This window comes from Solanum dulcamara, chromosome 10, assembly GCF_947179165.1.
Source record: "Solanum dulcamara chromosome 10, daSolDulc1.2, whole genome shotgun sequence".
Taxonomy (NCBI): domain Eukaryota; kingdom Viridiplantae; phylum Streptophyta; class Magnoliopsida; order Solanales; family Solanaceae; genus Solanum; species Solanum dulcamara.
In genome coordinates, this window is record NC_077246.1 from 59,184,693 (window position 1) to 59,199,109 (window position 14,417).

Consider the following 14,417-nt stretch of genomic DNA (forward strand, 5'->3'; position numbering starts at 1 on the left):
CATGATGCCCTCCACGAATTGTGAAGGTTTGCGTGGAGGAAGTCCTGAGACTTTTCCTGCAGACTCCAAAAATTTTCCTCCAAGTCATTTACCACGGAACACCACCACGGGCCGTGGTGAGCACCACGGGCTATGATGGGTCCTCCGTGAAGCCTAGTCCGGCTAGTTTTAAAAAAGGTATTTTGGTCTTTTTCTATGTTTTAATATTGAAGTGGGGTTGTTTTGGGGACTGAATTGACTCTATCTAAGGACCCTAAGCTATTCCAATCCCTCATTCTCACATTTAGACTCAAACAAAAAATTCCCTCCTCTCATGTTCTCCCAATGGTTTCATCTTCAAGGTCTAGGGTTTCATTCAAGGTTCTTCAGTTCTCCATTGCTTTCAAGCTTGCATTAGGGTATTATTACCCAAGGTATGTAGATCTCATTCATGGGTTCCTCCACCCATGGAACCCAAATATTTTCACAACTTAATAGTTCAATTTCAAATGGTGAAATCTTATGGGTTTCTATATCATGATTCCAAATGCATGAATTGTTGTTTATTTAAAGCTTATTTATCTATCTTAGTATATATTGACTCTTAATTGCATAAAATTGATGATTTTATTAAAGGTCCTAATATGAAGGCATGAAAGGGTTTCAAGATATTTTGGTGAGTTGTTTAAAAGATATCTTAATTGATGCATTTCATTACTCTCATGCATGCTAGCATTATTTTAAATAATTTAAAAGTTGAATGAATAGAACCCACCTAGTTTTCTATATTTCAATGAAGTTCGAATTGAAAGTTTTGACTCCAAAATGAATGTTTATGAAAGAAAATATTTGTGATTAAAGGGAGTCTTATGAAATGATGAAATAATTATGATATGATGTATTCCACTTGTGAAAGGCCAATTCTTACTTGTGTGAATCAAATAAAATGTTTTAATGAGCAATTCTACCAAATGATGTTTTGATGATCTAAAGCTATGTAAATGATTATATTCTTATACTATATGAGCTATTTCCGTGGGATTGACTTAGCACCGAATGGGGCATTGAGGTGGAATTTGGTAAGGGAATCCTAGTAGCAACCCCTTGTCTCATTAACTATGTGTCAACATAGGAGCCCTTGTAGGCTTAGACTAGTGGATCCACAATTATCCCTAAATATTAAAAAAATGAATAAAGTTGACGGAGTTCTACCCGGCAAGTAGTCTGCCATGCCAATGTAGGGTTTTATGTTGGATTCCATATAATAGCTCGCATGGTCTTAAATATCGGTTACGGTCATCTTCCCACAAATGAAGGTTTCAAATGCTCATTACTTGATTATTCATTCATGCACTCATCTACATACTTTACTTACATATGCCTTAATGTTTTTCATTATAATGCATGCTCACATACTTAGTACATTCAAAGTACTAATGCATACTTTATTGCCTATATGATATTACCATGTAGGGACCGGCGTTGCTCCACACTCACCTCCAGATGGCTAGTTGATTACGTTGAAGGCTACTTTGTTGGTGAGTTCCCATGATTTGGGAACAACATCTTTTCCTTTCTAGCTTTCTTATTTAAAGACTTTTGGGATACTTATCACGATACTTATTTTCATTTATTATGAGGGTGAGCTAGGGACATGTCTTAGCCCCCGTCAGGTCTAAAGTAGTAGACGTATTGTTGGACAAATAGACGATGTTGATGTTGATGAATTACTCTTATACTATGTTGTTTCCCTTAGTCCCATTATTCCCTTTTATTTCCGCTCATTCTTGAATGTCATTACCTATGAAAAGTCATGTGAATGCTAAGAGGCTTGGGTGAGGTACCTCAGGGTGTCTCATTCGGCGTGTCGCACCTAGGCCCTAGGCTTGGGTCATGACAGTATCACAGAGAATTAAACTCAATCCTATATGATACCGATATGATATCAATATACCGATGGAGTATCACAGAGGATTATTTCATAACGGTGATGCTGACATCAGTATGACGTCATGCACGAAATTAAAAGGGAGAAAGTGAAGTAAAAAGATAAATAATTTGAGTAATGAGTCTATCAAAGGTAAATAGTTTGGGTTGGGTCCCATTTGGGTAAATAGTTTCACAATTAAGTCTATTTAGTGTAATTTTCCCAAAATAAAAGCACTACCAAAAAAAGTAGCATATTTTCTCTTTACAGAAAAACTAGCCCAAAAGTGTCATGGGCTCAACAGATTTCCGCCCAAGGTCTTAGTCCATTGTTGTTTTCTCATTTTTTTTCAACGTTAATTTTTTAAAAAAAAAAACTTATTTTATTTTTCTTTTGCTGCGTTTTTTAAAAAAAAAAATAATTTCATTTATTAATATTGTATAAATTGTGTAAAAACAAGTATGTATGATGTACAAACAATTATGTAGTGTATATGTAATGTATCAATATTTTACTACTAATGTAGTATATATGTAATGTATCGTCATGTATAAATAGTGGATAAACATGTATCGATATTGTATAAATAGTGCATAAGCATGTATATATGATGTATAAATAGTTATATAGTGTATATGTAATATATCAATATTGTATAAATATGCATGTAATGTATCTGCATTGTATAAATGATGTATAATCGTGTATCGATAGTATATAAATAATTACGTAATGTATCTATATCAATATTTATTTGTCTATCATGGATTTCTACCTAAATAAATAGAAGAATAATTTTTTTTTTAAAAAGACAAATATTCATTTTTCAACAAAAAACGTTTAACAATTAGAAAAGGAAAAAAGATTTAAAAAGGGAAACAAAAAATCAAATATAAAAATTCTTTTAAATATCACAAAATAATTGAAATAAAATATTTAAAAAAATATAAAAAATGGTCATGCATATCTATATTTATTTGACTGTCATACATCTCCTACTTAATAAATAAAAAAATTAAAAAGGACATAAATACTCATTTTTCCATAAAAGAAGTGAATCAGAAAAGGAAAAAAAATAAAAAGAGCAACAAAAAAAATAAACAACAATTTTTTTATTTATTTTGATATCCTAAGCTCAAAACCTAAGCTTATCCTCAACCTTTTCAAAGAAAAAAGGATTAATAATAAGAAAAAAATACTTATCTACATATCTTTATTTATCATATTTTCTATTATTTCCTATCATTTTAAAATATTTCAAAATTTTCTTTTTTTAATTCAAAACTCAATTTCATCGGATACATTGTTTCTCTCTCATCCAAACCCACGTTTTCCTCTTCTTTTTCCCACTCATCTAATTTCTTTCTATTTTCACTCCCACGATCTTAGAATTAATTACAAGTTTGAAATTCAAATTAGTTCTCTCTCCAGTCAGTCTATTTCAACTTCCTCAATAGGTAGTATTTCCTTTTCTTCAACTTACAGTTCATATTTTTTTTGTTTTTGCATATTCAAAATCCTGCTACATATGGATGATGCTCCTTCTTTTAGAATTGATATTATCCAGTTAAACATAGCTAACATTAATCGTGTTTATGATTCTGATGATGATGATTAGGCTGAAAACAAATCCAAACAAGTGCATGATTAATTACATCAATTAGCAATGACAAATCTGAATATTGATAAAGAGAAGTTGAAGAAGGATGTATCTTCTTCCTCTAAACTTAATGTGGAAATACCCTCCCACCCACCCACACAAATAAAAAGAGGTAGAAAAGTTAAATTTGGAATTTTATGGAAAAGTCCTTATTTACCGAAGGTTTCGATTTCTAATGTATCTAGTAGTTTTTTACCTTTAAAATCATGTATAATCCTATAGTTTTCAGCATTATGATACATTACAACTTATAATGTAATGTATCATGTTGAAATAATGTTTTTGATACATAACCCTAAGTTTTTGAATCATAAATTTTCATGTATCATGTGTATGGTTCTGTCTAGATACACACTTCTTCATATTTAAGTAAATTTTGTAACTAGACACATTCAACTAGTATCATTCACAAACTTATAGTTATTTTTGATACATAACCCTAAGTCTGTCAATCATGAAATTATATGTATCATATATATTGTTCTGTACTAGATACATATAATGCTGCAAAATGAAGAATAAGTTAGTACCAGATACATTCAACTAGCATCATTCACAATCATATGATTAATACGTAACGCTAATTCTGTCAATCATAAAATTATGTGTATCATTTGGATGATTCTGTACTTGATACATAATTATTTCAAATATAAGTAAAAGTTTGTAACAGTTACATTCATCTAGTATCATTCACAAATCTAGGATTATTTTTTATACATAACTCTAAGTCTATGAATCATAAAATTCTATATATCATGTGTATGGTTTTGTAATTGATACATAACTACTGCGAATAGAAGTATAATTTAGTATCATATACATTCATCTAATATCATTCACAAACCTAGGATAATTTTTGATACATAACTCTAAGTCCGTGAATCATAAAATTTTATGTATTATGTGTATGATTCTGTAATTGATACATAACTACTGCAAATTTAAGTACAATTTAGTACCATATACATTTATCTAGTATCATTCATAAACCTAGGGTTATTCTGATATATAACCCTAGGCCTGTTAATCATAAAATTATATGTATCATTTGTATGCTTCTGTACTTGATACATAACTGCTGCAAATTTAAGTACAAATTTCTTTAATACAAGGTATAAAGTATGTGATAAAAAAATTGCATCTTTTAGAATAGATTGGGAGAACAGAATTTAGGAATACTGAAAAGAAAAAATGCATAAAGAAGAAGATGAAGAAGGGTTAAATCAAGAGCAATTATTCTAAATAGACCATATTCTCTTAATGTTCTTACTCTTTATATGGTTCGTCATTTTCCTCTTTTAAAAATGTGCTTGTTTATGGCTTTGTAAGACTGTAATTGACCCTATTTTGAATGTTAGGCTGGTCGATCAAGTAGATTGTATGAGTCTTGGGAGGAAAATTCAGATATTGGATTTGTCATGGTGAAGGTAATTATACATGGTACTAAAAATAGCTTATTTTCACATTTCTATTTTGTTAATTTTCTTTTTTGGTCTTATTTTTCTTTTTAGTTTGCTTCAAATTAAAGAAAAAAATTTAAGATTTGGGATTAGATTGGAGAGAAGAAAATTTAAAATTTGAATTGTTTGAAGTTCCTAAAATTTTGGGAGAGATTAATATCAATTTGTTTTGCGTGATTTGTGGAACTGATATTTAATTTTACATTTAATTTTCTTTTTAAATGTAACAATCAAGTTGTCTAATGTATTACAATTGATGTATCCGGATGGCTCCTATGTATCTAGATGTGGCAAATTTGAAGTAAATAGAAAAAAAGGTAGGAATATGATGTAATTTGCTCCTTACACCATGAAATTTATATAAAGTATACTTAATTATATCAAACATGGTCATTTTGTTCAAATTGGGCTATTTTGAATAATTTTGTAAAGTTGGGCTAGAAAAATGGTAGACATGTTGTGGGGCTGTCAGCTGGTTTAATTTTCCATTTTTCCATTCATACATTGTGTTAGATAGATGGCTCCATATATTATGTGTATGGGCTCAATTGACTCAATTGACTCATATGTTATGTTTTGGAAAAATTACTTGATTGAGTGCTTTTTAAAAATTAATTACTGATTTTAACGATATTTTTTATTTATTATCATTTATAGAAATACATAGCAATACTATGGCAAATCTATACTTGTATTAAAAGTGAATTATGCATACAATATAAATGTATTATAAGTGTTTTAAAATATATATTATGTTTGTATAGTAAGAAACTAACATAATGTATTATAAGTCTATTAAAGTATGTGATAAATGTATTATACATCTATAAAACTTGTATTATATATGTTTTATAAATAGTTCTCTATAATATGTATTAAAACTGTATTATAAATGTATTATAAGTGTTCACTGAAAAAAATTTCTTATTGCTATAAATGATAAATATTTTCTTAATAATGTATATTTACGTAACTTTCCCATATGTTTTGCCCTTATTAGTGAGATCAATCTATGATATGATTAGGCCCATGGGCTGAGTTGTGCTGGTGCAAATTTCTAAGGTTGATTTCCTTCAAACCAATATTTTCTACCATGACAACTACGCCCACCATTTGAATTCAACACCTCTAACTCAAAATCATGTAACCAATGTGTGTATTTACAGCTACTCAACAATAAAATGCAACTTCCACAGAACATAATCGATCTCAAGTACGAGTATCAAATCTGAATAAATGCACTAGGTTGATAGCCATCACAAAATATTGAATGCCCGAAATCAAAACATTTTGCGCAACCTAGACGACATATACTATGGTGTTCTAGGTAACAATAAACTACAGCCTAACATCATGAACAAAGTAACATGAGGGAGATATGAAGCATCAAAGAGCGATTAAAACCATTTCTACTCAGCGGGATATAATAACGAACTCAAACGTTTGGAATTAAATTCGAAAAATAAATAATAGTCTCCATAAAAGTCTACAATAAAGTAAATCCTAGACAAAAATTAAACAACTAAATAGATAAATATTGTATCCAGCTCAACTCAATCTGTAAAAAGGAAGGACCATAAGCTAAATGGAATCTACTTTGCCGGGCCATTCGAGATGGAAGGCTTAGCCAAACCTTCCCCAGTAGGGTTGAGCTCATCCCAGGCTTCAATCCATGTGACCATGGCATCTGCTAGCTTGGTGAAATAGGGGTCTACAGCGGAAAGTTTATCCTTGACCTGTTTGGACAGTTCGAGATAGCACTGCTGAACACTTGTGCAATCTTTAGGAAGAGTTGCAGACTGGAAAAATGGAATGATCTCTTCTTGCCAGTAGATGCCTTTGTACTCCTTTTTAAGGTTAACAAAGGGGTTGCTTGCTTTGCTGTGCCATATGTAGGGCAGACCAGTCTTGACACCTAGTCCCAAATGGTCGCATATGACCTACAAATCAGATGACTCGACGTCAGAATTCATTCATTCTACAAAAATATGCTCAAAGACACAAAAAAGGTCATCCAAGCTAGTCTTGGGGTTTACTCTGGAAGTTACTATGATCAATTATTTCTATCTTAACAAGTCAACCGCAGAAAGAACTGATATTACCTTAATGCACCAGCCAGCCCACATATCATCGTAACGACCAATTGGCTGACCATCACCCATGAGGCCAAAGTACATTGCAGGTCCAATCAGCTCACGGTCAAATGCCAAATTCATTCCACACATGGGGAACAAAGTGCCTTTAGGAATTGTCATGACTGCATCCACATATCTAGAAATTGTACAGATGTTATAATGTAAACTAGTTAACCAAAAGTTTCCAAGTAACAACAATAACAAATTCAATAAGCTCTTATAATTTGATTCATGGGAAAAGCTCATACCTCGTGTTCCTCTCACGTGGCTTAACAAGTTGAGTAGGTGCATCATAGTCGGGGATGTTGAGCCAAAGACCATGAGAAACAGCTGTGGCAGCACCCTCACGCATACTGAAAGGGTATCCACGAACGAAATCTGCCCCTTCTCTATATGGATCATACAGAGTGTTAAAGAAATGTGGAGTTGAAGGACATAGCAGGTTCTTTATGTGCTGCTCAAGAGCATTGATGTCTTTGCCAGATGGATCTTTGGCCACCTGCACATCAACAAGTAACAAGAGTTCAGCATGTGATCAAATGAATGACAAACAAAATAAACTATCAGATCAAGGGCATTGGAACATTCTAAGAAGTGGGATTCAATAGAATTCCTAAGTAGATCAAAAACTTGTTCTAGATAGAAGGTTCAAAAACCAGATGTGACATCCATGGAGCAAGCAATAATTGGAAAAATTGGTAAAAAGTGTGACACAATTGCCAAATATATGGGCCTAAGATAGAAAGGCTTCTTCTTTACTAGTAAAGCATCCCTTAGATAAGAAGGCATTATTTTAAAAGGGCACCATCATTGCATGGGACCAAGTCAATCAACAAAGATTATCACATAAAAGCACTCAATTCTAAAAGGAGGTATCATTAAGTGAAGTAGCATAATTACATTACAGTTGGCTTCAAAGTTCAAACAGTAAGAAACAAACAAAATCTTAGGTCAAGAAAACATGAAGCCACTGCAAGATCTGGCTCACATACACCAAGATCAAGTTTGGATCTCTTTAATTTTAAAATTATGCAAAAAAAAAAAGTCTTAATGGTGCAAAACATAAAATAAATTGTCTTATAAACTAACATTGTCACCCCAATTAACTTCACAAAACTACTCCATCTAGTGACACAGAGAGTACCACACAATGTAAATAACCACATGAAACTTTGACCGAAAGAAGAGATTTATGCTATCAAAGTATTTCCAAACACCATATAGTTGCAGATCATGAGATTCTTAATTAGATCTCCTAGGTCCAAATAAAATAAAACCCAAACCTACCTTAATTGAAGAGATCCAAACAAATTATAAACCTTCTAACAGCATTCAACACTCTTATTCTTTCAAACCCCTAGTCATAACCCCAAGAAAGTACCAAACAAAACACAAAAAGTTGACAATCAAAAAAACCCCATAAACTCACCAAGATCCAATTTTCTCAACACCGACAAAACAAAACCAAGTAATCACAAAGAAAAAGGTAAACCCCCATCCAAAACTCATCAAGATCCAATTTTTCTCGACACCCACAAAACAAAAACCTCATAAATCACATAAAAAGGAGCAAAATTGACTTAATACTCACAAAGCAATCATCATCAATGGTGTAAATATACTTCTTCTTAGACACCATATAACCAAAGCACCTACAAGCAGAGTCTTTAAAAGAGATACAAGATGCTTTTGGTCCAAGAATCCTGTTAATATCATTACGATTATAAAGATCATAATCAAATCCTTCAGGGACTTTAATGATCTTAGAAGGGTCACCATCTTGAACAATAATGAGATGATATGGCTGGAAAAAGGGTCTCCACATCTCCAAGAAATCAAGATTTCTGATTGTGGGTATGACTATATCCAGCTCATCTTTCAACAATGGTGTTGGTGTTATTGAAGCTCCTGCCATGGGACAATGGATCTGAAAGAAAAAGGGGGGAATAAACGGTTCTTGAAGTGACAGAGGAAAATTGGGAGATATTATATATTTATAGAAAGACAATTCTGGAAAAACAGCTTGTAGTAGTATTGTTGACTTCAATTACCGTAGAAACGTGTCAATTGGTATGGGAAAAATTATATGGTAATCTTTTACCGACAAGAGAATTCGATATTATGAAAAAATATAGGTAGACCCGTATTTATAACATTAGGAAACCTACTTTAATTTAAAATAGGAAAATCTATTTCCATACAAATTTGACTATAAATCCTAATTACACATGAATTCAATAATCTTACAAATTCATATAGAAATAAATTTAATTATAAATTTTAATTAGATATGAATTAAATAAAATTATATCAAATTTTTAAACAAAGTTAACCTTTTATAATTTTAAATTATTTAATTCAAGTGAAACGTGATAAATATTTTGAGACGAAAAGAATATTAGTTTTCAAACACCTTTAAATAAAGTCATTTATTTGAATTCATTTATTTTTGAAAAAGTAAAGATTTAGTTATGATAAATACTCCTCTAATATGAATTAGTTATTTTTTTCGAAAATCGTTTATACTACAAAAAAAATCCCACATACTTGAATTTGATGTCTTTGTATTTTTCCCCGATTTACTAATAGAAGCTCTCTAAGTAATATGATATATTATTACTCTTCTATTGGTCATTATGTGTTGAATAAATTATTGAAGCTCGTGTTAACCTAATAATTAGCTAGTTTTCTTCTATAACTTGCTGGTTCATATTGGGTGGGAAAGTCGTTAATATAAAAACTTCGATTTAGATTTTTAATTTCTAGATTCAAAAATTAAATTCAAATAAATTTGAATATCATCAAAGGATGTGACGCGGCAGATGGGACTGTTTCTCTTTTAAAAAGAGGTATCGGGTTCGGCTTCTAAATATAAAAATAAATTGGCAGAAAGCGTTTTTCCTCAAATGAAATTCTATCTGGCACGAATCCAAATTAATTAAATTTCAATACGAATACAGAACATTGAATGAAAAATCAAAAACAATAAAAATGGAATGCATCACTTTTTTTAAGATTGGTTTCGGATTGATTGGTTTCATTTATTCAGAATTTTAGTTTTGAGTTTAATTATAAGTTGAGTTTCTGCTTTACTACAACAAACATCCTAATAAAGTATCCCTATCAAATTGCCTTACTAATTTTTCATACTTACCATAGTCATTCAAATAAAATATTTATTTAACCAATAACAATTATCAAGGAATTTTTAATCTAAACAAAGTAAAGTCATATTTAGATAGATCATACAACAAACAGTTCATATTCAAATGAAACACTAATCAATCCTTCTAATTTTTATACGATTTAGATATCAATTAATATGTTTTATTAAGTATAATGTGTCACAACACCTTAAATGACGATGAAAAACAGTCATAGTGAATGTAACTCAAATTGCACTATTCATCAGCCTAATAAGATATATTGACCAACTTAGCTTGGTAATAAACTTAATATTAGGTATATGAATTTTATATATGTATAATTAGCAAGGATAAATATAAGGTATTACATTTTTGAATTTTTCGATATTTCCCAAATCCGAAATTCAAAATTCAATACGTAAATCCTATTTACTAAAAAAGAAAAAGAAAAAGAAAAAATCATACAAGTTCATATTCCTTAATAAGTTAGGAAATTACTGTTGTCTTAATCAAAAGATGAAAGATGAGTCACCAAAGAAAAGTAGTAGGAGGTTTAACGCGTTTAATTTTCTTCATTTTTTATTGAAGTTTCTCCAGCTGCCAACGACTTACAAACGTTGACGGAAACTCTTCTTCTACTTATTTTCAATTTGGTCCTTTTTTAAATCGTTGATTGGCGGGTTATAACTTGTTTCAACACTTTGAAATACAGTGTGTTACCACCAAATGTGATCACCAAATGTGATCGGGGGATGTTGTTCAAAGGTCTCGAATTTAAATTTTGAGTGATTTTTTTTTGTAGAGTATGCTTCCCCTCGAATAAAGTTTTATGAGGTGCGAATTCGAATTAATTAAATCTCAATATAAATACTGAACCTCGAATAAAAAATAAAAAAAAATACACAGCCGGTTCATTGTTGGATTACAATCAATCCAAATATTAAATACATTAATTTTATTTAATTTTGATTTGATTTGGATCAAAATATTAAGAAAAATGATAATATTTGATTTGATTATGTTTTATTGAAATAAACTGAATAAGAAAACAAATCAAACTAATAAATTATATAAATAATTTTTTAAAAATTCTTTATATATATATTTTATACTTTTTCATGAAAAATTTATTTATCTCTAATAAGTTAATGGACTTTACACCTTAATGTCACGGACTTAGACTCCAACTAAAACTTTCGTGCGGTACTCGAGAACTTACTCACGACTCTCTCACGATATTGTAAGCTCAAGTAAGCTCTTTCAAACTAGATTGCTATGAAAACCCTAGATTGAAGAAAGATACGCTGTAAATAATAATAATTAAATAAGTCCCTACATATTTACAAATAAGTCATTTTCTAGAAATTCTCTACATAGCTAAAAAATTCTAGCGACCTTCCATGCAAATCCATGAAATTTTAAAATCTTTCAAGGGAATTTTCCACATATCTCTAGAATCTTTTACGAATGACTACCTTTCTTCCTATGTAAGGCTTCCACATGGATAACTTTGTTCTGTGTGACACTTATGTGGTGTTTATGTGGCATAATGACGTGGCAGGTCATCATACTCTCCTCCACCTGATGTTGCGACGATCACGGTGCATTACTGTTGCATAAATTCTCGAATCTTATCTTTGAATAGCCACATATCATTTTCGTGTAGCTTTCTCCGATAATTTCCCTTTCTAATGGAGGTGGAACACGACAATGACTTTGTCTGTGTCTCTCTCAAAACATGTAGTGGTTTTCAAGACCATCGACCCCTTCTTCCTGAGCACCTTCACAAGTTGTATAGCTTGAACTTGAGTTGGTCCTTCCGTCTTTGGCATCTTGACTAGGGGAACCATATATGATCCTTCTTGCTCCATGACCAAGAGTTGTTGGAGGTAGGGATCGATCAATGTATGGCACCTTTGGAAGAACTCTTGTTTAAGAATTATATTTAAAATATCTAAGAGAGCGACGGTGAAGTTAGTCTTACCTTGTCACTTGCCCAACGTAATGTCCACTCCATGAGCGGCTCCGCACATGGAAGTCAGAGGTGCATTGACCGTCTTGAGGCAGGTGTTGCTTGGACTGTAACTTAGCTCCAACTTTGTTGCTATTGACTTGGTCATGATATTGGTCTCTACACCTGTGTCAATCATAGCACGAGCGGATCGTTTATTGATCGTGATGTCTACATACTGTGCGTCGTATTATTTTGGCTTTCCTGATTACTTTGCGATAGCTCCGCACAATCCAATTAGGCCCAATTGCATTGTGCCCTAATATTGTCCTTACTTTTGTACATATTTCTCCTTCCATTCCCGTAATATGGCACCAAGGTTCTTCAGTTCAGGGCATCTTGCATAGCCATGTGGCCCTCCTCATATGTAGCAACCATCTCCCTTTGTAGTATGTGCCTTCCTGTCAGCATCACTTCTACGTCCAGACTTCTTGCCATCAGATTTATAGGTGTCATGATTCTTGGGTGTGGTTGTTGCTTTTTTTCTTTTGGCACGATCTTCCCCTCCTTGGTGATAACTACCTCTCGCTTATCTCCTCTTTCTTGGACATACTTGTCATGGCTGAAGTTTGTCAAAGCTTCAGCCTGTGTGAGGTTTTCATCGATAGTCCTGATCTGTCGGCGTTCCAACTCCATCTTGGCCCAATGTTGTAGCTCATCCATGAAGTGGAACAACATGTCTTCATCTGTGAGGTTGGGAATCTAAAGTGTGAGAGTGGTGAACTCTTTCACGTATGCCCTTATGCTGCCTGTTTGCTTCAGCTCCCTAAACCTGTACTTTGCCTCATAGATGATATTATTGGGGAAGAAGGCCTTCTTGAACTCATCTCGGAACTGCTCCCATGTATCGATGGTACAAAGCCCTTTCCCTATCTCCGACTCTTTTCGCTTCTACCACAACATAACCATCTTCGAGAGGTATAACACGGCCGTTTTGATCCTTGTCTCGTCACTCTTCACTTTGTTACACTTGAAGTAATTCTCCAAGTGCCAAAGGAATTTCTCCACCTCTTACACGTCACGGACGCCTTTGAACACCGATGGCTTGGGAGCCTTGATCTTGGCCTCTTTGTCTCCATTGAACGTTGCGGATCCTCCATGTTTGATATCTCCCTTGAGTTTTTTAATATTGGTCTTCATGGTTTCAACCGTGATCAGTGCGTCCATGAGCCGACACTCCAAAAAAGTAATAGTCTCCTTCATCTCATACTCCATAACTTTATGCCTATTCAACTCCTTACGGATGTTGTCGTTCTCCTTGAGGGTGAAGTCTTCAAAATTCTAGAACTTGCCATTGACTTTGTTCAAGCTCTTGCCTAAATCTCCATGACCTGCTTTGTGGCGTCTACCCTCATAATCTACTTTATTCTCCGTCGTGACGTCCACGGGTTATTTCCCTCGTTCGTCATCACTCACCTCAGTAGTCGAAGGTGAGTAAGATGTTAGGGCCTCACTTGGTGCAGGTTCGAACGATATCTCATTATTCTTCTTAAGATTCTTCCTTCCCCTACGGTGATTCATTTCACCATCCGACTTGACGTTGGCGACGTTAGTAGCGTTGATGTCTACCTCGCTTGCCATTTTTCTAATATCAACCTTTGCTCTGATACCACTTTGTCACGGGCTTAGACTCCAATTAATACTTTCATGCGGCCCTCAACAACTTTCTCACGACTCTTTCACGATCTTGTAAGCTCAAGTAAGCCCTTTCAAACTAGATCGCTAAGAAAATGCTAGATTGAAGAAATACACGAGAGAGTTTTTAAGAAGACTTGTAAATTGCTTGGAAGATTGCTTGATTTTGCTTGATGGTTTTATAAATGAATGCCCCTCTATTTATACTACTAACTTAGGAGCTATTATGTAAATAATAATTATTAAATAAGTCCATACATATTTATAAATAAGTCATTTTCTAGAATTCTCTACATATCTATAAGATTCCAAGAACCTCTCATGCAAATTCATGGAATTCTAAAGTCTTCTAAGAAAATTCTCCATATATCTCTACAATCTTCTACCAATGAGTCAAGGACTACCCTTCTTCCTATGTAAGCCTTCCATATGTATAACTTTATTCCATATGGCATTTATGT

At 32.8% G+C, this 14,417-nt stretch overlaps 1 protein-coding gene across 1 annotated transcript; it reads right to left on the reverse strand.

Moving 5' to 3' along the window:
* Positions 1-6,451: 6,451 nt before the first annotated feature.
* Positions 6,452-9,260, reverse strand: LOC129870060 (probable UDP-arabinopyranose mutase 2). Its single transcript, XM_055944641.1, is given in 5 exon segments — positions 6,452-6,650; positions 6,652-6,969; positions 7,132-7,300; positions 7,413-7,663; positions 8,756-9,260. Coding segments are annotated over 5 exon segments (1,161 nt in total). The 5' UTR covers positions 9,080-9,260; the 3' UTR covers positions 6,452-6,551.
* Positions 9,261-14,417: the final 5,157 nt, after the last annotated feature.